We start from the raw sequence: 18,461 nt of genomic DNA, 5'->3' as shown, positions 1-18,461 counted from the left end.
CTATCTTGGGAGTTGTTGACTCTCTCACCAAGATAGCTCTTTTTTTTACCCGTTAACCACTAGCCGACCGCGCACCGTCATTATACGGCGGCAGGTCGGCTCTTCTGGGCGAGAGCCCGTAGCTATACGGCGGCTCTTTGAGCCGCCACTAGGGGGCGCGTGCGCGCCGCCGCTCGCCCCGACTCCCGTGCGTGTGCCCGGCGGGCGCGATCGCCGCCGGGCACACGCGATCGCTCGTTACAGAGCGGGGACCGGGAGCTGTGTGTGTAAACACACAGCTCCCGGTCCTGTCAGCGGGGGAAATGCTGATTTTCTGTTCATACAATGTATGAACCGAGGATCAGTGTTTCCCCTAGTGAGGCCACCCCCCCCCCCCACAGTAAGAACACACCCAGGCATACTTAACCCCTTCCCCGCCCCCTAGTGTTAAACCCTTCACTGCCAGTGGCATTTTTATAGTAATCCAATGCATTTTTATAGCAAGGATCGCTATAAAAATGCCAATGGTCCCAAAAATGTGTCAAAAGTGTCCGAAGTGTCCGCCATAATGTCGCAGTACCGAAAAAAAATCGCTGATCGCCGCCATTACTAGTAAAAAAAATATATTAATAAAAATACCATAAAAATACCCCCTATTTTGTAAACGCTATAACTTTTGAGCAAACCAATCAATAAACGCTTATTGCGATTTTTTTTTACGAAAAATATGTAGACGAATACGTATCGGCCTAAACTGAGGAAAAAAAATGTTTTTTTATATATTTTTGGGGGATATTTATTATAGCAAAAAGTAAAAAATATTCATTTTTTTTTAAATTGTCGCTCTATTTTTGTTTATAGCGCAAAAAATAAAAACCGCAGAGGTGATCAAATACCACCAAAAGAAAGCTCTATTTGTGGGAAAAAAAGGACGCCAATTTTGTTTGGGAGCCACGTCGCACGACCGCGCAATTGTCAGTTAAAGCGGCGCAGTCCCGAATCGCAAAAAGTCCTCTGGTCTTTGGGCAGCAATATGGTCCGGGGGTTAAGTGGTTAAGGGGTACCCACTGCTAAACCAACTGCGGAAGTGATGTATTGGGAAATTTTCAAACTCAATGGAATGCCTGGTGGTGTAGTTTCTGACAGAGGAGAACTGTTTATTTCAAAATTCTGGACTCTCTGGAACTGGACCTTTTGGACTCTATGAAATTGATCCTCATGGATCCTGTGGAACTGGACCTCATGGATCCTCTGGAACTGGACCTTTTGGACTCTCTGAAATTGGACCTCATGGATCCTCTGGAACTAGACCTCATGGATCCTCTGGAACTGGACCTCATGGATCCCCTGGAACTGGACCTCATGGATCCTCTGAAACTGGACCTCATTGATCCTCTGGAACTGGACCTCATGGATCCTCTGGAACTGGACCTTATGGGTCCTCTGGAACTGGACCTCATGGATCCTCTGGAACTGGACCTTATGGATGCTCTGAGACTGGACCTCATTGATCCTCTGGAACTGGACCTTCTGAATCATCTGGAACTGGACCATTTGGACTCTCTGCAACTGGACCTTCTGGACTCTCTGCAACTGGTGGACCTTCTGGACTCTCTGGAACTGGACTCTCTGGAATTGGACCTTATGGACTCTCCGGAACTGGACCTTATGGACTCTCTGGAAATGGATCTCCAGGGTTTTTTGCAATGGGACCTTCTGGATCCTCTGGAACTGGACCTTTTTGATCCTCTGGCACTGGTCATTCTGCACTCTCTAGAAATGGATCTCATGGGTTCTCTGTGATGGGACCTTCTGGATCCTCTGGATCTGGACCTAATGGATCCTCTGGAACTGGACCTCCTGGGCTCTCTGGAACTGGACCTTCTAGACTCTCACATCTCACTAATATAACACCAATGGAAGACTCCCTATGAACTGAGCACATTCCAATCACCCATAATCTAAAAATTATGTTCATGTGTAGAAAATGACTCAGAACAGAATATTGTAGAGTAGAGCTTTCTTGTTTATTCTAGAAAATCGCATTACATTAATAACACACAAATAATCTAAATTAAATCTTGCATAGCTGAAGTAAAAGAAAAATCAGATTTAAAAATAATTATACTTTTGTCGGTCCAATAAGAAGTTAGTTCCTTCAGTAAAGCAAAAAAGATGTACAGTATATTGACTAATAGCAACCAATAAAAAGTATGGTCCATGGGTTGTCGTACTCTATGGTGGGGCCTGTGTGAGTGCGGGACCAAGTCAGCATTGTTTAGAGGATCGTATTACTATAATTCAATCCCTGCAGATCTATAACTATGACATCATAGTACAATGTACTTTGGCCACGCCTCCAAATAAGCCAATATGAACACAAACACTTTATTAGTCTTTATGAATATTCTGGGATCCAATAAGTGATATTCTTTAACAGAAACATTTTATACATTCTGACTATAAGGAAGGACACACGATCTCACACTCCCCATTGGTCTGTCTAAACATAAAAAAGGTGGTTAGTCCATGTGAATTCCCTGGTGTCGATCAAGGGCACTTTTTTGACTGAAGCATTTCCCGCACTCTGAACATGCATAAGGACGCTCCCCCGTGTGACTTCTCTGGTGTATAAGAAATTTTATCTATCTGAGGGAAAGATTTCCTGCATTCTACACAATAATAAGGACGCTCATTCATGTGAATTTTCAAAAGATGGAGAAGGTTTCCTTTATTCATCCACGTGAACTTTCTGGTGTCGAAGAAGTCCTCCTTTCTGAGCAAAAGTTTTCCCGCACTTTGAACACGAATATGGACGTTTGCCCGTGTGAAGTCTCTGGTGTATAAGAAGGTTTCCTTTTTCGCTGAAACATTTCCCACACTCTGAACATGAAAAAGGGCGTACGCCGGTGTGAATTCTTTGGTGACCAACAAGTTTTTCTTTCTCATTGAAACTTTTCCCGCACTCTGAACAAGAATAAGGACGCTCCCCCGTGTGACTTGTTTGGTGAATAACAAGGTGTCTCTTCTGAATGAAACTTTTCCCGCACACTGAACATGAAAAAGGACGCTCACCTGTGTGAGTTCTCTCATGTGTTAGAAGGTTTCCTCTCTGAGTGAAACCTTTGCCACAGTGCGAACACGAGAACGGACGCTCGCCAGTGTGAATTCTTTGGTGATTAATAAGTTCTTTTTTATGGAGTAAACATTTCCCGCACTCTGAACATGAAAAGGGGCGCTTACCCTTGTGACTTCTTTGGTGCTTAATAAGTTCTCTTTTCCGAATAAAACATTTCCCGCACTCTGAACATGAAAAGGGACGCTCACCCGTGTGAATTCTTTGGTGATTAATAAGTTCTTTTTTCCGAATAAAACATTTCCCGCACTCTGAACATGAAAAGGGACGCTCACCCGTGTGAATTCTGTGGTGATTAAGAAGGTTTCCTTTGTGAATAAAACGTTTGCCGCACTCTGAACATGGAAAAGTATGCTCGCCTGTGTGAACTCTCTGGTGTATGAGAAGGTGTGCTTTACGAATGAAGCCTTTATCACAGTGCGAACACGAGAATGGACGCTCGCCAGTGTGAACTCTCTGGTGTGTGAGAAGGTTTCCTTTCCGAATGAAGCCTTTACCACAGTGCGAACACGAGAATGGACGCTCGCCTGTGTGAATTCTCTGGTGATTGAGAAATCTTGTTTTCCCAATAAAACATCTTCCGCAGTCTGGACATGAGAAAGTACTCACACTCTTATGACTTTTCTGGTGTGTAAGAGGCTCTCTGGTTTCTTTGGAAGAATTCCCACACACTGTAGATGACAAGGAATGTTCTCCTGTGTGAGATCCTTCATGGTTCAAGGAAGATTCCTCGGGATTAGATGGATCTGTTGATTTATCTGTATTGTGAGATTCAAAAATAATAGTATGTGGATCATCAGAAGAATCCTCAGGATCAGAGAAATCCCAGGATCTCTCCATTTGATGAGTTCTATGATGTATTATTTGTGTAATGCGAGTCACTCCTAGAGAACGTTGTGTGGTGGGATTTTCTTCTTCTTTATATTCTGAAGATACTTTATTCAGGTCATAGTGTCCTCCTGTTGGATATCAATGTTTAAATTTTATTAGAATTCTTCATTCCTTTCATTCAGAAGTCATATACAGTATGTTGGTCTAACACTCTACAGTATCTCAGAGCTCTGGTATGGAATTGGGGGCAATCATAACATAAAATATCAATACAAACCAGATAAAGATACACCATCTCCTCATTTGTTGGGAACATGGCGTTATATTGAGGAATGGAGATTAACCTTTCATATGGCCTTCTCCATGGCTGTCTCTCCACCTGCAAGGTGATTAATGTGGCCAGTCTCTGGGTGGAGACCAAACCTGATTTAAGCCAGAAAAGCCTGCAATCTCAGTATCTCCTCCTCATTTGTTGGGAACATGATATTATATTGAGGAATGGAGATGGACCTTTCATATGATGTACAGTATCTCCTCCTCATTTGTTGGGAACATGACACTATATTGAGGAATGGAGATGGACCTTTCATATGGTGTACAGTATCTCCTCCTCATTTGTTGGGAACATGACGTTATATTGAGGAATGGAGATGGACCTTTCATATGGTGTACAGTATCTCCTCCTCATTTGTTGGGAACATGACGTTATATTGAGGAAAGGAGATGGACCTTTCATGTGTCAGGAAAGGGTTCACCCGTTGGCGGCGCTGTCGGTTCTATGGATGGTAATACCGGTGTCCACCAGCAGCTGTCTTCTAACATCCAGGACCTGCAGTAAAGGGTTTCACCTGATGGTGGCACTGTTGGATCCATGGGTCGTAGTACCGGTGGCCATCAGTGGGTGCTTTCCGGCAGTGTGGAGCCGACATTATCTCCTGCGGTCAGACATCACTTGAGCCTGATTGCAAAAGATATGTGTAAATACCTGGCAACTCACACACACAAGTTGCCTTGGTATCTCTCATTGGGCCCTGATTTGGGAGGAGCTTCGATTTCTAGTCGAACCCATGTCCGCACCAAATTCGAGTGGCGCGTCACGGCCCATAATTCACTGTGGCATCGCATGCATGATTAGCCAAGCATGCACTATGACCCGCATGCTTTGGCCAATCACAGCGTGGAAAAAACGGAGAGCCATAATTATGCCTCAGGGGATTTAGTACACGCCCCACACTATATAAGGCCGTCTGGAAGTCGGCCTTGTGTAGTGTGTTTTCCGGTGTGCTGAGAGATAGAGAAAGAGAGAGAGAGAGTGTAGAGGATATATATGCATCCCAGGTGTTGTATATATATTTATACACTGTATTCAGTTTAGCTAAATGCGTTCCTGTATGCTCTTCCTATTATACTGACAGGCAGGCAGGCGATTGTGCTAGCTTCAGTATTTACACTTAGGCCCAGATTCTCGTAGATCGGCGCATCTCTGCGGCGGCGTAACGTATGTCATTTACGTTACGCCGCCGCAAGTTTTACAGGCAAGTGCTTTATTCACAAAGCACTTGCCTGTAAAGTTGCAGCGGCGTAGCGTAAATCACCCGGCGCAAGCCTGCCTAATTCAAATTAGGCGGGTAGGGGGCGTATCGCATTCAAATTAAGCGTGTTCCCGCGCCGAACGTAATGCGCATGCGCCGTCCCTAAAATTTCCCGACGTGCACTGCGCTAAATGACGTCGCAAGGACGTCATTGGTTTCGACGTGAACGTAAATGGCGTCCAGCCCCATTCACGGACGACTTACGCAAACAACGTCAATTTTTACATTTCGACGCGGGAACGACAGCCATACTTAACATTGATTGCGCCTCATACAGCAGGGGCAACTTTACGCCGGGACAAGCCTAACGTAAACGTCGTAACTTCACTGCGTCGGCCACGCGTACGTTCGGCAATTCGCGTATCTAGCTAATTTGCATACTCGACGGGGAAAACGACGGCGGCGACACCTAGCGGACAAAAAAAATTGCATTTTAGATCCGACGGCGTAAGAGCCTTACGCCTGTCGGATCTAATGGATATCTATGCGTAACTGATTCTAAGAATCAGTCGCATAGATACGACGGCCCAGATTAGGACTTACGACGGCGTACATGGCGTTGCGCCGTCGTAAGCCCTTTCAGAATCTGGGCCTTAGTGTACTGTGTCCTTTGCACAGTGTGCAGCTAAAGCTACCTGAATACAATTGCTGGTGTTCTCATACAAATACCACAGGCAGGGATCTGCAAGTGCTTTCAGTGTACTGTGTCCTCTGCACAGTGTGCATCTAAAGCTACCTGACTACAATTGCTGGTGTTCTCATACTAATACCACAGGCAGGGAGCTGCAAGTGTTTTCAGTTAGTGTACTGTGTCCTTTGCACAGTGTGCAACTAAAGCTACCTGAAGACAATTGCTGGTGTTCTCTTACTAATAATACTACAGGCAGGCAGTTGATTCTGCTAGCTGCAGTATAATCAGTATATATATATATATATATACTATATATATATATATATAGCTCCACCCCTGGTCCCGCCTCCAGTCCTACCCCTGACCCCTCCCCAGACCCCACCTTGAAACAAGGTGCAGGTTTGCCTACAAGTGATAATTATTTTTCTCATCCATGCCGCCAATGCCATAATATGCTGCAGACAGTGCCAGCCATGACACTAATGCCAAAACGCATGTGTTGCCTGCAGAGACCGTGCCAGCTATGCTGCCAATGGCATTATGCCATTGGCGGCATTGGTGGCACTGTCTGCAGCACAATATGGCATTGGCGGCATGGGTGGCACTGTGTACAGCACATAATGGCATTGGCGCATGGGTGGCACTGTCTCTGCAGCACATTACGGCACTGTCAGCATGGGTGGCACTGTCTCTGCAGCACAATATGGCATTGGCGGCATGGGTGGCACTGTCTGCAGCACAATATGGCATTGGCGGCATGAGTGGCACTGTCGCTGCAGGCAGCACATGTGTTATGGGCAGTAACGCATGTGCTACCTGCAGACAGTGCCACCTGTGCCTCCAATACAATATTGTGCTGAAGACAGTGCCACCCATGCCATGCCGCCGATGTCATATTGTGCAGGGAGCACATGCGTTATGGGCAGTAATGCATGTGCTACCTGCAGATAGTGCCACTTATGCCACCAATGCCATAATGTATATGCTGGTTGATGCAGTATTAGATCTTGATTTCTCCTCCCCCCCCCCCCCCTCCCCCAAGCAAGCACACACACCTGTGTTAGCCGGGAGTCACTTCCTCCCTGATCGTGCTGCTGCCTGGACTGTCCACAAACTTTTCCTGACAGATGCCAGCTGCTTCTTCTTCTGCCGCCGCCGCCGCTCGCCTCACTCCTTATCTCACGTGGAGGGAGAGAAATCAATCCGCGGCGCAAGGGAAGGCATAGTAGAGGACGCGCTGGCTGGGACATGACTCATGAGCCAGCATGTGGAGCGGGCACAGAAGAGACATTCTTCTGCGCCCAAAATAGAAAAAACAGTCCCTCCCCCTTTCAGTGCAGTTACAGTGCAGAGGGTTGCGTGGGCGGCGCCAGGGAAGAACACGCTGGATGGGACTTGATCCAGCATTAGGAGCGGGCGCGGAAGAGAAGAGATATTCTTCCGCGCCCGAAATAGAAAAAATAGTCCCTTCCAGCTGCAACCTACAGTACAAGAACGGAACACGGAAGGTAGTGTGCTATTACAGTAAAAAGCAATGATGGGGGGGGGGTGGATGGGGTCCTTCTGGATAACGATGTCCAGGAGGTTTTTTTTTTCCCTACATTAATTTGTTCTCTGTGGGGGTTTGTCGGGCCCCCCTGCTGCCCGGGCCCGGTACAACAGGGCCAGTACAGCGGCCCTGCTGGTAGGACAACAAGGAGATAAATAAAAGAGGGCAAGCAGGCTCTGCGTCTAGAGGCTGTTAACAGTGCTGGTCGTGGACACGGTGCTTCCCCATCAGCACATGGGACACGTTTGTCCTTTTTTTCGGCAGCTGGCCGTGATGAGCTGCAACATGCCGAAGACTTGGTAGAGTGGATGAACAAGCCATCCTCATCCTCTCTCATCCAGGCTCAGGGTACTTTGTCTGGCAAAGCAGCCTCTTCCCTCTGCTCAAAGGCATCAGTCACTCCTTCCCTAACCCCACCATGTCCTCCTGAGGAGTCCCCCGAACTGTTTGACCACAGTGTTGGGTACATGCTGCAGGAGGATGCGGAGCGTTTTGAAGGCTCCGATGATGGTACCCAGCTAGAGGAAGGCAGTAACTTGAGCCCAGAGAGAGGGGGTGCCCAAGAAGCACAGCAATCTGGCAGTCATGTTCCCCCAGCTGCAGCATCCTGCCAGGTTTGCTCCAGTGAGGAGGAGGGAGGGGATGATGAGGTCACTGACTCCACGTGGGTGCCTGATAGGAGAGAGGAGGAGGCACATCTCCAACGAGGCAGGATACCCTCCAGGGGCCAGCTTGGGGGCAGCACACCGACTGCATCACACCGCAGAGCTCCACATGTGCAGGGCGCTGCTGTCTCTCCGCGTTATTCCAAAAGTTCTTTGGTGTGGGCCTATGTCAACCTGCCATGCAGTTCGTTGGCAAGCGTACCTAAAAGACCCACACTAAAGAACAAAGCGGACCTCTCCTTGCTCCTCATCAGCTGGGATCTCCAACCCCACTATACCTTCAGTCCTCTCTGAAGCCTGCACTGAGAGGAATGAGGGTGTAGAATTAGATGTGTCACAGCCAAGTACTTGCGGGCAATCTGCTATCGGTACACCGACGTCAGATTGTACCAGGCAAATTTCCCTGCCCCAGCTGCTACAGTGCCGAAAGAAGTTCGCTCCCAGCCATCCACATGCCCAGCGATTGAATGCTAGCTTGGCTAAATTGCTAGCACTTCAACTGCTGCCTTTTCAGTTGGTAGACTCTGCCCCCAATTCCGGCTCTCTACCGGCATGTGGAAGGCAATGTCTTGGCCTGGCTAGACAGGGTGGTCAGCGGTAAGGTGCATATTACTGCTGACTCATGGTCCAGCAGGCATGGACAGGGATGTTACCTATCTTTCACAGGGCATTGGGGGACTCTTCTGGCAGCTGGGAAGGATGCAGGACAAGGTACACTAGTGTTGGAGGTTGTTCCACCACCACGCCTCCAAAATGCTACTACTGGTGATTGTGACACACCTCTCTCCTCCACCCCATCTTCTTCTTCCTTTATGGCCTCTTCCTGTGCTGATTTGTCCTCGGAACCAGCGGTGCTTCATAGGCGTTCAAGGGGCTACGCAGGTACGCAGGCAAAAAGATGCCATCCGGTGCTTGAGCTGGTGTGCTTGGGGGACAGGAGCCACACTGGGGCAGAGGTTCTGTCCACTCTCCAGGGGCAGGTTCAGAGGTGGTTGACGCTATGCCAGCTTAAGCCAGGAATGGTGGTTTGCGACAATGGCACCAAGCTCCTCTCCGCCCTCCCACAGGGACAACTGACCCATGTGCCCTGTTTAGCTTATGTGCTTAACTTGGTGGTGCAGCGGTTCTTGGGCAGGTACCCGGCAGCCCTGCACATGCAGCAGAGGACCATCAATGAGTATCTGTGCCAATTCTCTCCTGTAAGAGTTAATATGGGGAAAAGGTGTCTCCTCCCCACTGATGCTTTATCACCAATCTAAAGACCCCAAATTTTCAAAAAAACTTTTGTCATTGGGACAGAAAGTGAGGTGAAATTCCCAAACCATTTTTAGGACAATAACTTTTGATTTCGAACGTTCGAGTCCCATAGACTTTAATGGGGTTCTAAAGTTCGCGCAAGCATTCGTCCGTTTGAAGGTAATGATGCAAACCAAACCGGCAGGTGTTCGGTTCATCCCTAGCCCTGACCTGTCCCTCCTGTGTTGCTGTTACCTTTATCTTTACCCTGTAGCCTGATCCATCCTCTCCCTGTCCCGTTTGTTCCCTGTCCCCATCTACTGATCTCCCATTAATGACCCTGGCTTGGCTACGTTTAAGATTGTGGTACTTACCTTCCATTTGTATATAGTTATTTGTTGTTTGTGGGTCACTGTTTGGTTGGTTGTTCACTGTTTGTATTGGAGGTGTTTATATATTGTTATCACTTATCTTAATAAACGCTTATATTCACTTACATGCATTTTTGGTTCTGTCTGTGCAGTCCATACAGTCTGGTCTTACCAATTCCTGACAATATGGTGTACAGTATCTCCTCCTCATTTGTTGGGAACATGACGTTATATTGAGGAATAGAGATAGACCTTTCATATGGTGTACAGTATCTCCTCCTCATTTGTTGGGAACATGACGTTATATTGAGGAATGGAGATGGACCTTTCATATGGCCTTCTCCATGTCTGTCTGTCCACCTGCAAGGTGATTAATGTGGCCAGTCTCTGGGTGGAGACCAAACCTGATTTAAGCCAGCCAAGCCTGAAATCTCAGTATCTCCTCCTCATTTGTTGGGAACATGACGTTATATTGAGGAATGGAGATGGACCTTTCATATGGCCTTCTCCATGAATGTGTCTGTCCACCTGCAAGGTGATTAATGTGGCCAGTCTCTGGGTGGAGACCAAACCTGATTTAAGCCAGCCAAGCCTGAAATCTCAGTATCTCCTCCTCATTTGTTGGGAACATGAAGTTATATTGAGGAATGGAGTTGGACCTTTCATATGGTGTACGGTATCTCCTCCTCATTTGTTGGGAACATGACATTATATTGAGGAATGTAGTTGGACCTTTCATATGGTGTCCAGTATCTCCTCCTCATTTGTTGGGAACATGACGTTATATTGAGGAATGGAGATGGATATTTCATATGGCCTTCTCCATGTCTGTCTGTCCACCTGCAAGGTGATTAATGTGGCCAGTCTCTGGGTGGAGACCAAACCTGATTTAAGCCAGCCAAGCCTGAAATCTCAGTATCTCCTCCTCATTTGTTGGGAACATGAAGTTATATTGAGGAATGGAGTTGGACCTTTCATATGGTGTACGGTATCTCCTCCTCATTTGTTGGGAACATGACGTTATATTGAGGAATGGAGATGGGCCTTTCATATGGTGTACAGTATCTTCACATTGCAATCATTTAAATTCATCTTTTATACTCATAGAAGAAAAAGGAAAATGTGAACATTTCTGCATTCAGTGATTATTACTTACTTCTGTTGATATAAAGAGAAGATTCCTCCTGTTCACTTTTCATGGCCATCTCCTCCATAGACTGCTGATCTCCACTCACCAACGCCTCTTCTTCTTCTTCCTTTTTAACCTCAACTTTGATGTCTTTTCCTAATTTATCCTGAACCCCAAAATGAAAAAATGAAGTTCAATATTAAGAAAATATCTATAAGAAAGTTATTTTATAGTTTAGAATAACTTTTGAGTTCTATAGCTCAGTTCTTTCTACCTGATGATGGTGAGGGATGCTTTGATCTTCCAGTGTGGAATCCCGAGAATACTGAAGACTTTCCCCCTCCATAGACTGCTGATCTCCACTCACCAACATCTCCTCTTCTTCCTCTTTAACCTCAACTTTGATGTCTTTTCCTAATTTATCCTGAACCCCAAAATGAAAAAATGAAGTTCAATATAAAAAAAATATCTATAAGAAAGTTATCTATACTTTAGAATAACGTTTGAGTTCTATAGCTCAGTTCTTTCTACCTGATGATGGTGAGGAATGCTTTGATCTTCCGGTGTGGAATCCCGGGAATACTGAAAACTTCCCTCCTCCATAGACTGCTGATCTCCACTCACCAACGTCTCTTCTCCTTCTTCCTCTTTAATCTCAACTTTGATATCTTTCAATTCTTCATCCTAAACCCCAAAGATGACAGAATACATTTATAAAAAGGAACAATAAGTTACTTTGAAGAATGTGGTCTCATAGTTTAAAAATACATTTTAGTTGCTCACTCCCACCTACCTGATGATGGTGAGGGATGGTGTGACCTTCCTGTGTGGAATCCCGGGAATACAGAGGACGGGGAGATCTCTCTGGTGGGTTTGTGTCACATAATGGCTCCATCACAACAGGCTTGAAAAGGTCCTTGTGTCCTTTTGAAAACTCCCCCATAACATTCACCTCCTCATCCTCCTCCTTTATCTCTTCTTTAACAGCATTATTACAATCGTTCTGGTTTACACCCTGAATATGTAATAAATGTGAGATTAGCGGTAACAACATTCATCAAATTGTTAGTATAATCCGTTAATTATTAGTTTTCTACTTAACTCTTTGTGAGATGGTGTGATCTTCCTGTATGGAATTCTGGGAATACAGAGGACCTCCCTCTCCCATATACTGCTGATCTCCGCTCATCAACATCTCTTTTTCTTCTTTAGTCTCGGCTTTGATGTCTTTCAGTTCCTCATCCTAAACCCCACAGATGATAGAGTATATGTGCAAAATGGAACAATAAATGACATAGAACCTCCTCTCATAGCTTGGAATTCTGTTCTAGTTGTTCAGTCCCACCTACCTGATGATGGTGAGGGATGGTGTGATCTGTCTGTGTGGAATTCTGGGAATACAGAGGACCTCCATCTCCCATATACTGCGGATCTCCGCTCATCAACATCTCTTTTTCTTCTTTAGTCTCGGCTTTGATGTCTTTCAGTTCCTCATCCTAAACCCCACAGATGATAGAGTATATGTGCAAAATGGAACAATAAATGACATAGAACCTCCTCTCATAGCTTGGAATTCTGTTCTAGTTGTTCAGTCCCACCTACCTGATGATGGTGAGGGATGGTGTGATCTGTCTGTGTGGAATTCTGGGAATATAGAGGACCTCCCTCTCCCATAGACTGCTGATCTCCACTCATCAACATCTCTTCTTCTTCTTTAGTCTCGGCTTTGATGTCTTTCAGTTCCTCATCCTAAACCCCACAGATGATAGAGTATATGTGCAAAATGGAACAATAAATGACATAGAACCTCCTCTCATAGCTTGGAATTCAGTTCTAGTTGCTCAGTACCACCTACCTGATAATGGTGGGGGATGGTGTGATCTTCCTGTGTGGAATCCCGGGAATACAGAGGACGGGGACATCTCTCTGGTGGGTTCCCATTACTGGATCCATCTGTAGGAAACACACACACTGACTGAATACATTGTTTCTATGTGTTTATCAGATGATGGGGGATCTAGGTGGACCCTCCGTACTGCTCTCTCCTTTACAATAAAGTCTCCTCTTACCCGGTGATGTGAGGGGCGGCTGATTCTCCATCATGACGTCCTTGTAGAGATCCTTGTGTCCTTCTAGATACTCCCACTCCTCCATGGAGAAATAGACAGTGACCTCCTGACACCTTATAGGAACCTGACACACACAATGATACAGTCACCATCCAGACACATTCCTTGCCTGTTACTGGATAATGTCCCAGAATTCCCGGCACCGCTCACCTCTCCTGTCAGCAGATCAATGATCTTCTTGGTGACTTCTAGAATCTTCTTGGCTCTGGTTACCTCTGTTGTCAGGCAGTGAGGTGGAGGCGCTGTGATGGGTGATGTCCTATGAAGATGGTTGCTGGGTGTTAATGGATCTCTAGATGTTTCCTTCACTATTTTATAATTCTGTCTATAGAAAGTAATTACGTCTTACGTCGTAGAATCCTTCTCTCCTCTCTAGATAGAACAATGTTTTAATTATAGAGATAAGGATGAAGTCACGTGACCCTCCCAGAATCCTCCTCACCTCCTACTGATCTAAATAGGACACTCTTCTCTGTCGTTAGACTGAGAATTATCTGGACTATACCAGGATGTGTAATGGCTACATTAGGGATGACCTCAAGATTCAGTCCAAAAAAAGTTTGGACAAAACCTTGACTGATCAGACGAACAACCGAACATTTACCCTTTCGGCAGGAGAAGAACATCACGTTGAACAGGGTTAAGCCTTATGGACACTGAATTTTTTATTTTCTCTCTCTTGTTCTTTCTATTTCTTTGCACATATAAGGATTTGAAGATGAACAGACAGGCCCAGATTCAGAAAGATTGGCGTTTCTTTAGTACGGCGTACCGCATCTTATATGCGCTACGCCGACGTAACCTAGAGTAGCTCGTACAGTATTCACAAAGCACTTGCTGCCTTTCTTACGCCAGCGTAACATAAATGGGCCGGCGTAAGCCCTCCTAATTCAAAGTAGGCTGGTAGTGGGCGTGTTGTATTAAAATTAACCGTGACCCCATGTAAATGCATGGCCGAACGAACGGCGCATGCGCGCGCATGCTCAGTATCACGTTGAATTTACTCCCTAAGATACGCCAGCTCAATGCCTGTGACGTGAACGTAACCTACGCACAGCCCCATTCACGTACGACTTACGTAAACGACGTTAAAACCTACGATTGTTCCGACGTCCATACTTTGCATTACCTGTGCCTCATATAGCAGGGGTAATGTTACGCCGGACGTAAGCCTTATGTAAACGGCGTAGCTAAATCTGACGGGCGCAAGTACGTTTCGTGAATCGGCGTATCTAGGTCATTTGCATATTCGACGCGTAAATCTACGGAAGCGCCCCTTGCGGCCAGCGTAAATATCCACCCAAGATACGACAGCATACGGCAACTTACGTCGGTCGGAGGAAGCCATATTTCAGGCGTATCTAGTGCTGTGAATAAGGGGCATAGATACGCAGCATAAGTGTAGAGATGCGCCGTCGTATCTGTAGATACGCCAGCGTAAGAGGTTTCTGAATCCGGCCCACAGTGTTCATCCTTAAGTATAACGGGAAAATTGTATTTATTTTTTCTCGTTGCCGTCTTTCTCCTTTCATCCCCTCTTTCACTGAGGAGGGGCGGGATCTAATCCTAGGGGGGTTTCTGTGTTTTTTTTTCCTTTTTCTTTCTTTTCATAGTTTTCTTTTATTTGTTATTTGTATATAAATATAGTAGAAAATACAAAGTACTTATAAACATTAAAATTTGTACTATGTGTATGTAAAGAAGGAATATACGTTGATATATGTTAATGTTCTCCCAATTTGAGATGTTTATAGTACTTTGATTCAATAATGATATAAAAAAAAAAAAAAAAAAGATCATCATGTACAGTATCTCACAAAAGTAAGTACACCCCTCACATTTTTGTAAATATTTTCTTGTATCTTTTCATGTGACAACACTGAAGAAATGACACTTTGCTACAATGTTGTGTAGTGAGTGTACAGCTTGTATAACAGTGTAACATTTCTGTCCCCTCAAAATAACTCAACACACAGCCATTACTGTCTAAACCACTGGCAACAAAAATGAGTACACCCCTAAGTAAAAAACGTCCAAATTGGGCCCAACGAGTCATGTGACTCGTTAGTGTTACACGGTCTCATGTGTGAATGGGGAGCAGGTGTGTTAAATTTGGTGTTATCGCTCTCACTCTTTCATAGTGGTCACTGGAAGTTCAACATGGCACCTCATGGCAAAGAAACTCTCGGGGGATCTGAAAAAAAGAATTGTTGCTCCACATAAAGATGGCCTAGATCTTGAAACTGAGTTGCAGCACCAGCTCCCTCTAGTTAATTAAATGATACATAGTATCCCTACAAATTCACAAAAGAAGTAAGGTGTAAACAAATGTAGCACCCCCTACCATAGAGTGAGGATTTTTGTGAGGTAATCTGTCGGCGCAGGTAAACTAAGGCAGGCCTATGCTTCAGGCTAGACCTGTTTGTTTTGATCTGGGGGGCAGAGTGTGGTTAGTGTAGCCGTGGGTGTGACCACCTGTGCTTCAGTTCTTGGGAGAAGGTTCTGGAAGAGGAGCAGGGCCTGGAGCTGGAGTGACAGGGAGCTCATGTGAGTGTTTGGTATTGCTATATATATATATATATATATATATATACACATACTAAAACATAGAAGGCAATGATTAGTGGACAACCAAACAAAATTTCATAAAAGAGACAATGTGATTGGACAGAAAATGGTCACATGGTGGTGTCCTTTCCACTTGCGGTTCCAGTTTTGGGACCGTGGAACAGAAGTGGCCATCAATGCATACAATTGGAAGTGAGATGGCGCCTATTAGCATATTCAGTGAGTGCTAGGGCGCCATTTCCATCACGTGATTGTCGCAGGAGTGACGCTGTCGGCGCTGCTTTCTCCATGTCATTCTGACATGATGGGCGTGGTGTCTTTTGGGTCACATGATCGCCACGCCGGCGACGTCACTCACGTCACGTGATCACGGCACACGCTCACCATAGGCTAACGTCTAGTTGCCATGGTGACGCATTGCATGATGTTAGGATATGGGCACATGTTGGGTTCACATCCAATTAGATACTCTTCCTGTTTTCTTTCACACCATTGGGCGCTCGATGTATGTCTTGCTGCTGATCTTTGAGCTCGCCTATGGTTATGATGATTGAGCAGGGACAATCTCATGTATTGGCTGCACTTTTGCGGGCCTTTCGATAGACTGTTTGCCATGTGCTATTGTTAGTCACTTCCTGGTTCAATTCATTCTGAACCAGGAAGGACTTGTTATCTTTCCAATGATTGGCCCGTTAGTTCGGGAAGTGGATTATGGGCCCACCATGTGACCATTTTCTGTCCAATCACATTGTTTCTTTTATGAAATTTTGTTCGATTGGTTGTCCACTAATCATTGCCTTCTATGTTTTAGTATATATATATATATATATATATATATATATATATATATATATATATATATATATATATATATATATATATGTTTTAGTATATATATATATAGCAATATGGGGGAGCAGGTTGATGCCCCTGTTGACGTCCGTATTGGAATGAAACGTGTCAGGCTTTGCATTTTGCTCCTTATATTGCTTTTAAGAATTTATGAACTGTGATACATTTTTTTATCATGTATGCTGGTTTTTATTATTTAAACCTCCTTTTGACCTACACCAGGGGTCTCCAAACTGCGGCCCGAGGGCCAGATGTGGCCCTTTGCTAGCCTTTATCTGGCCCTTGGGGCACTATTCTTCCCACTGACACCAACAAGGGGGCACTATTTCTTCCACTGACACTAACAAGGGGGCACTATTTTTTCCACTGACACCAACAAGAGGGCACTATTTCTTCCTCTGACACCAACAAGAGGGCACTATTTCTTCCACTGATACCAATGATGGGATACTATTCCTCCTACTAATAGGGGCACTACTCCTCCTTCTACTGACCACAAACCTTTAAGGCCATATTTATTCTCGCTGATGCTGGGCCCAGGACATTTTCTGCCCCCACTGGCCACAATCCGGCCCTCCTAAAGTCTACAGGACAATAAACTGGCCCTTGGTTTGAAAAGTTTGGAGACCCCTGACCTACACCATTGGAGTCCCCTCTTTTTTTCTTCTCTTTACATGAATTTGTGGAAGATACGTTTTTTTAGTTCTCTCCAGTTGGTTTTAACACCCTTATCAGGGTTGCTGCTTGCCTGAATCTGGTACACATAGATGTCTGTGGATCCCTACGATTGCCATATCAACAACTTAGCCGGGTCTACCATATCAGAGTAATCTGTGGCTGAGGAACATCGGGCCTATCTGTCCTTTTTGGTTTGGTCGCAATTCATCCTTCATTGGATTCTCGTTGACACGTTTGTGGAACAGCTGTTTGGGACACCCTAAGCTCGATTGATCCGTTGTTGTATGACAGTCAAGCCCAACGCCTCTGGTAATCACATATGTATTTCATCATTCATCTGAAGATTTCCGTTGGGATGTTTTCTTCCATCTCATGACATCTTTTTGATTATATTGATTTATGATGGACACTTTATTTCCTAATTTTAATTATATTTGAAATTTTGTTGGTTGTTTTTCACGTTTTTGTTCACTTTGCAGGGTATTTATTGCGTAGCATTTTTATAACATACTATATGGCCACACCCTTACCATGACTCATATGTGGCTCTATATTATCATTCTAGCTCATGTGAGTAGCCCTGACCAATCCCCACTTGGAATTGGGTGGGGGCAGGCTCAGGTCCAGCCCACTGGAGGCGAGTTGTCGGCTGGTAGACGTGGAGAATGTAGTGCTAGATAGCAGCAGGGGCCCCATCCCGATCTGGGGGGGTGCAAGGCCCAGCGGAGGAGTCCAGGAGAGCTGGGAGGGAGCCTCATCCTTACACGGTCATTGAGGAGGTGTCCTGAAACAGAAGGGCTGAAGAAGCTATTGGAACACATTTCCAGTTAAAGTTCTCCATCATGGACTTGAGGCAGAAGGTCGGGGAGTGTGACACAGTGGATTTCTGGAAGAGGCATGCCAGGGGAGCTGGGTGCAAGGCCAGAGGAGAGACTGTGGGGTTTGTGTCAAATCGGTGCTGCCCACGGGCGCAGGATTTGCAAGTTGGGCTATCTGGGATCAGTAGTCCACCAACCAATATAAGCTGCTAAATTACTAGGCCGCCAGGGAGAGGTGCTGCAGACCTCTGGCCTAGTAACCACACAGCAAATTACAGCCAGAATCTGGGATTATTC

General features: G+C 45.5%; 2 protein-coding genes across 2 annotated transcripts in view; both read right to left on the bottom strand.

Moving 5' to 3' along the window:
* The window catches only part of LOC120909987 (zinc finger protein 629-like), a 72,687-nt gene extending 59,678 nt beyond the window's left edge, over positions 1 to 13,009 (bottom strand). Inside the window, exons 1-4 of the mRNA XM_040321802.1 lie at positions 12,975 to 13,009; positions 12,722 to 12,868; positions 12,469 to 12,615; positions 12,222 to 12,362 (exon numbers count right to left, since the gene is read on the bottom strand). Coding sequence (XP_040177736.1) covers positions 12,222 to 12,362; positions 12,469 to 12,615; positions 12,722 to 12,820 — 387 coding nt within the window. The 5' untranslated portion in view covers positions 12,821 to 12,868; positions 12,975 to 13,009. The remainder of the gene's footprint in view (positions 1 to 12,221; positions 12,363 to 12,468; positions 12,616 to 12,721; positions 12,869 to 12,974) is intronic.
* On the bottom strand, positions 1,988 to 11,601 carry LOC120910072 (zinc finger protein OZF-like). Its single transcript, XM_040321926.1, has 3 exons — positions 11,394 to 11,601; positions 11,147 to 11,285; positions 1,988 to 4,074 (listed from the first exon to the last, which is right to left on the bottom strand). The coding sequence occupies exons 1-3, from the start codon at positions 11,490 to 11,492 to the stop codon at positions 2,711 to 2,713; spliced, it is 1,602 nt and encodes a 533-aa protein (XP_040177860.1). The 5' UTR covers positions 11,493 to 11,601; the 3' UTR covers positions 1,988 to 2,710.
* Positions 13,010 to 18,461: the final 5,452 nt, after the last annotated feature.

The sequence above is a fragment of the Rana temporaria genome, chromosome 8 (assembly GCF_905171775.1).
Source record: "Rana temporaria chromosome 8, aRanTem1.1, whole genome shotgun sequence".
Taxonomy (NCBI): Eukaryota; Metazoa; Chordata; class Amphibia; order Anura; family Ranidae; genus Rana; species Rana temporaria.
The sequence above is the reverse complement of the archived record's forward strand: the minus strand, read 5'-3'. Positions and strand labels throughout refer to the sequence as shown.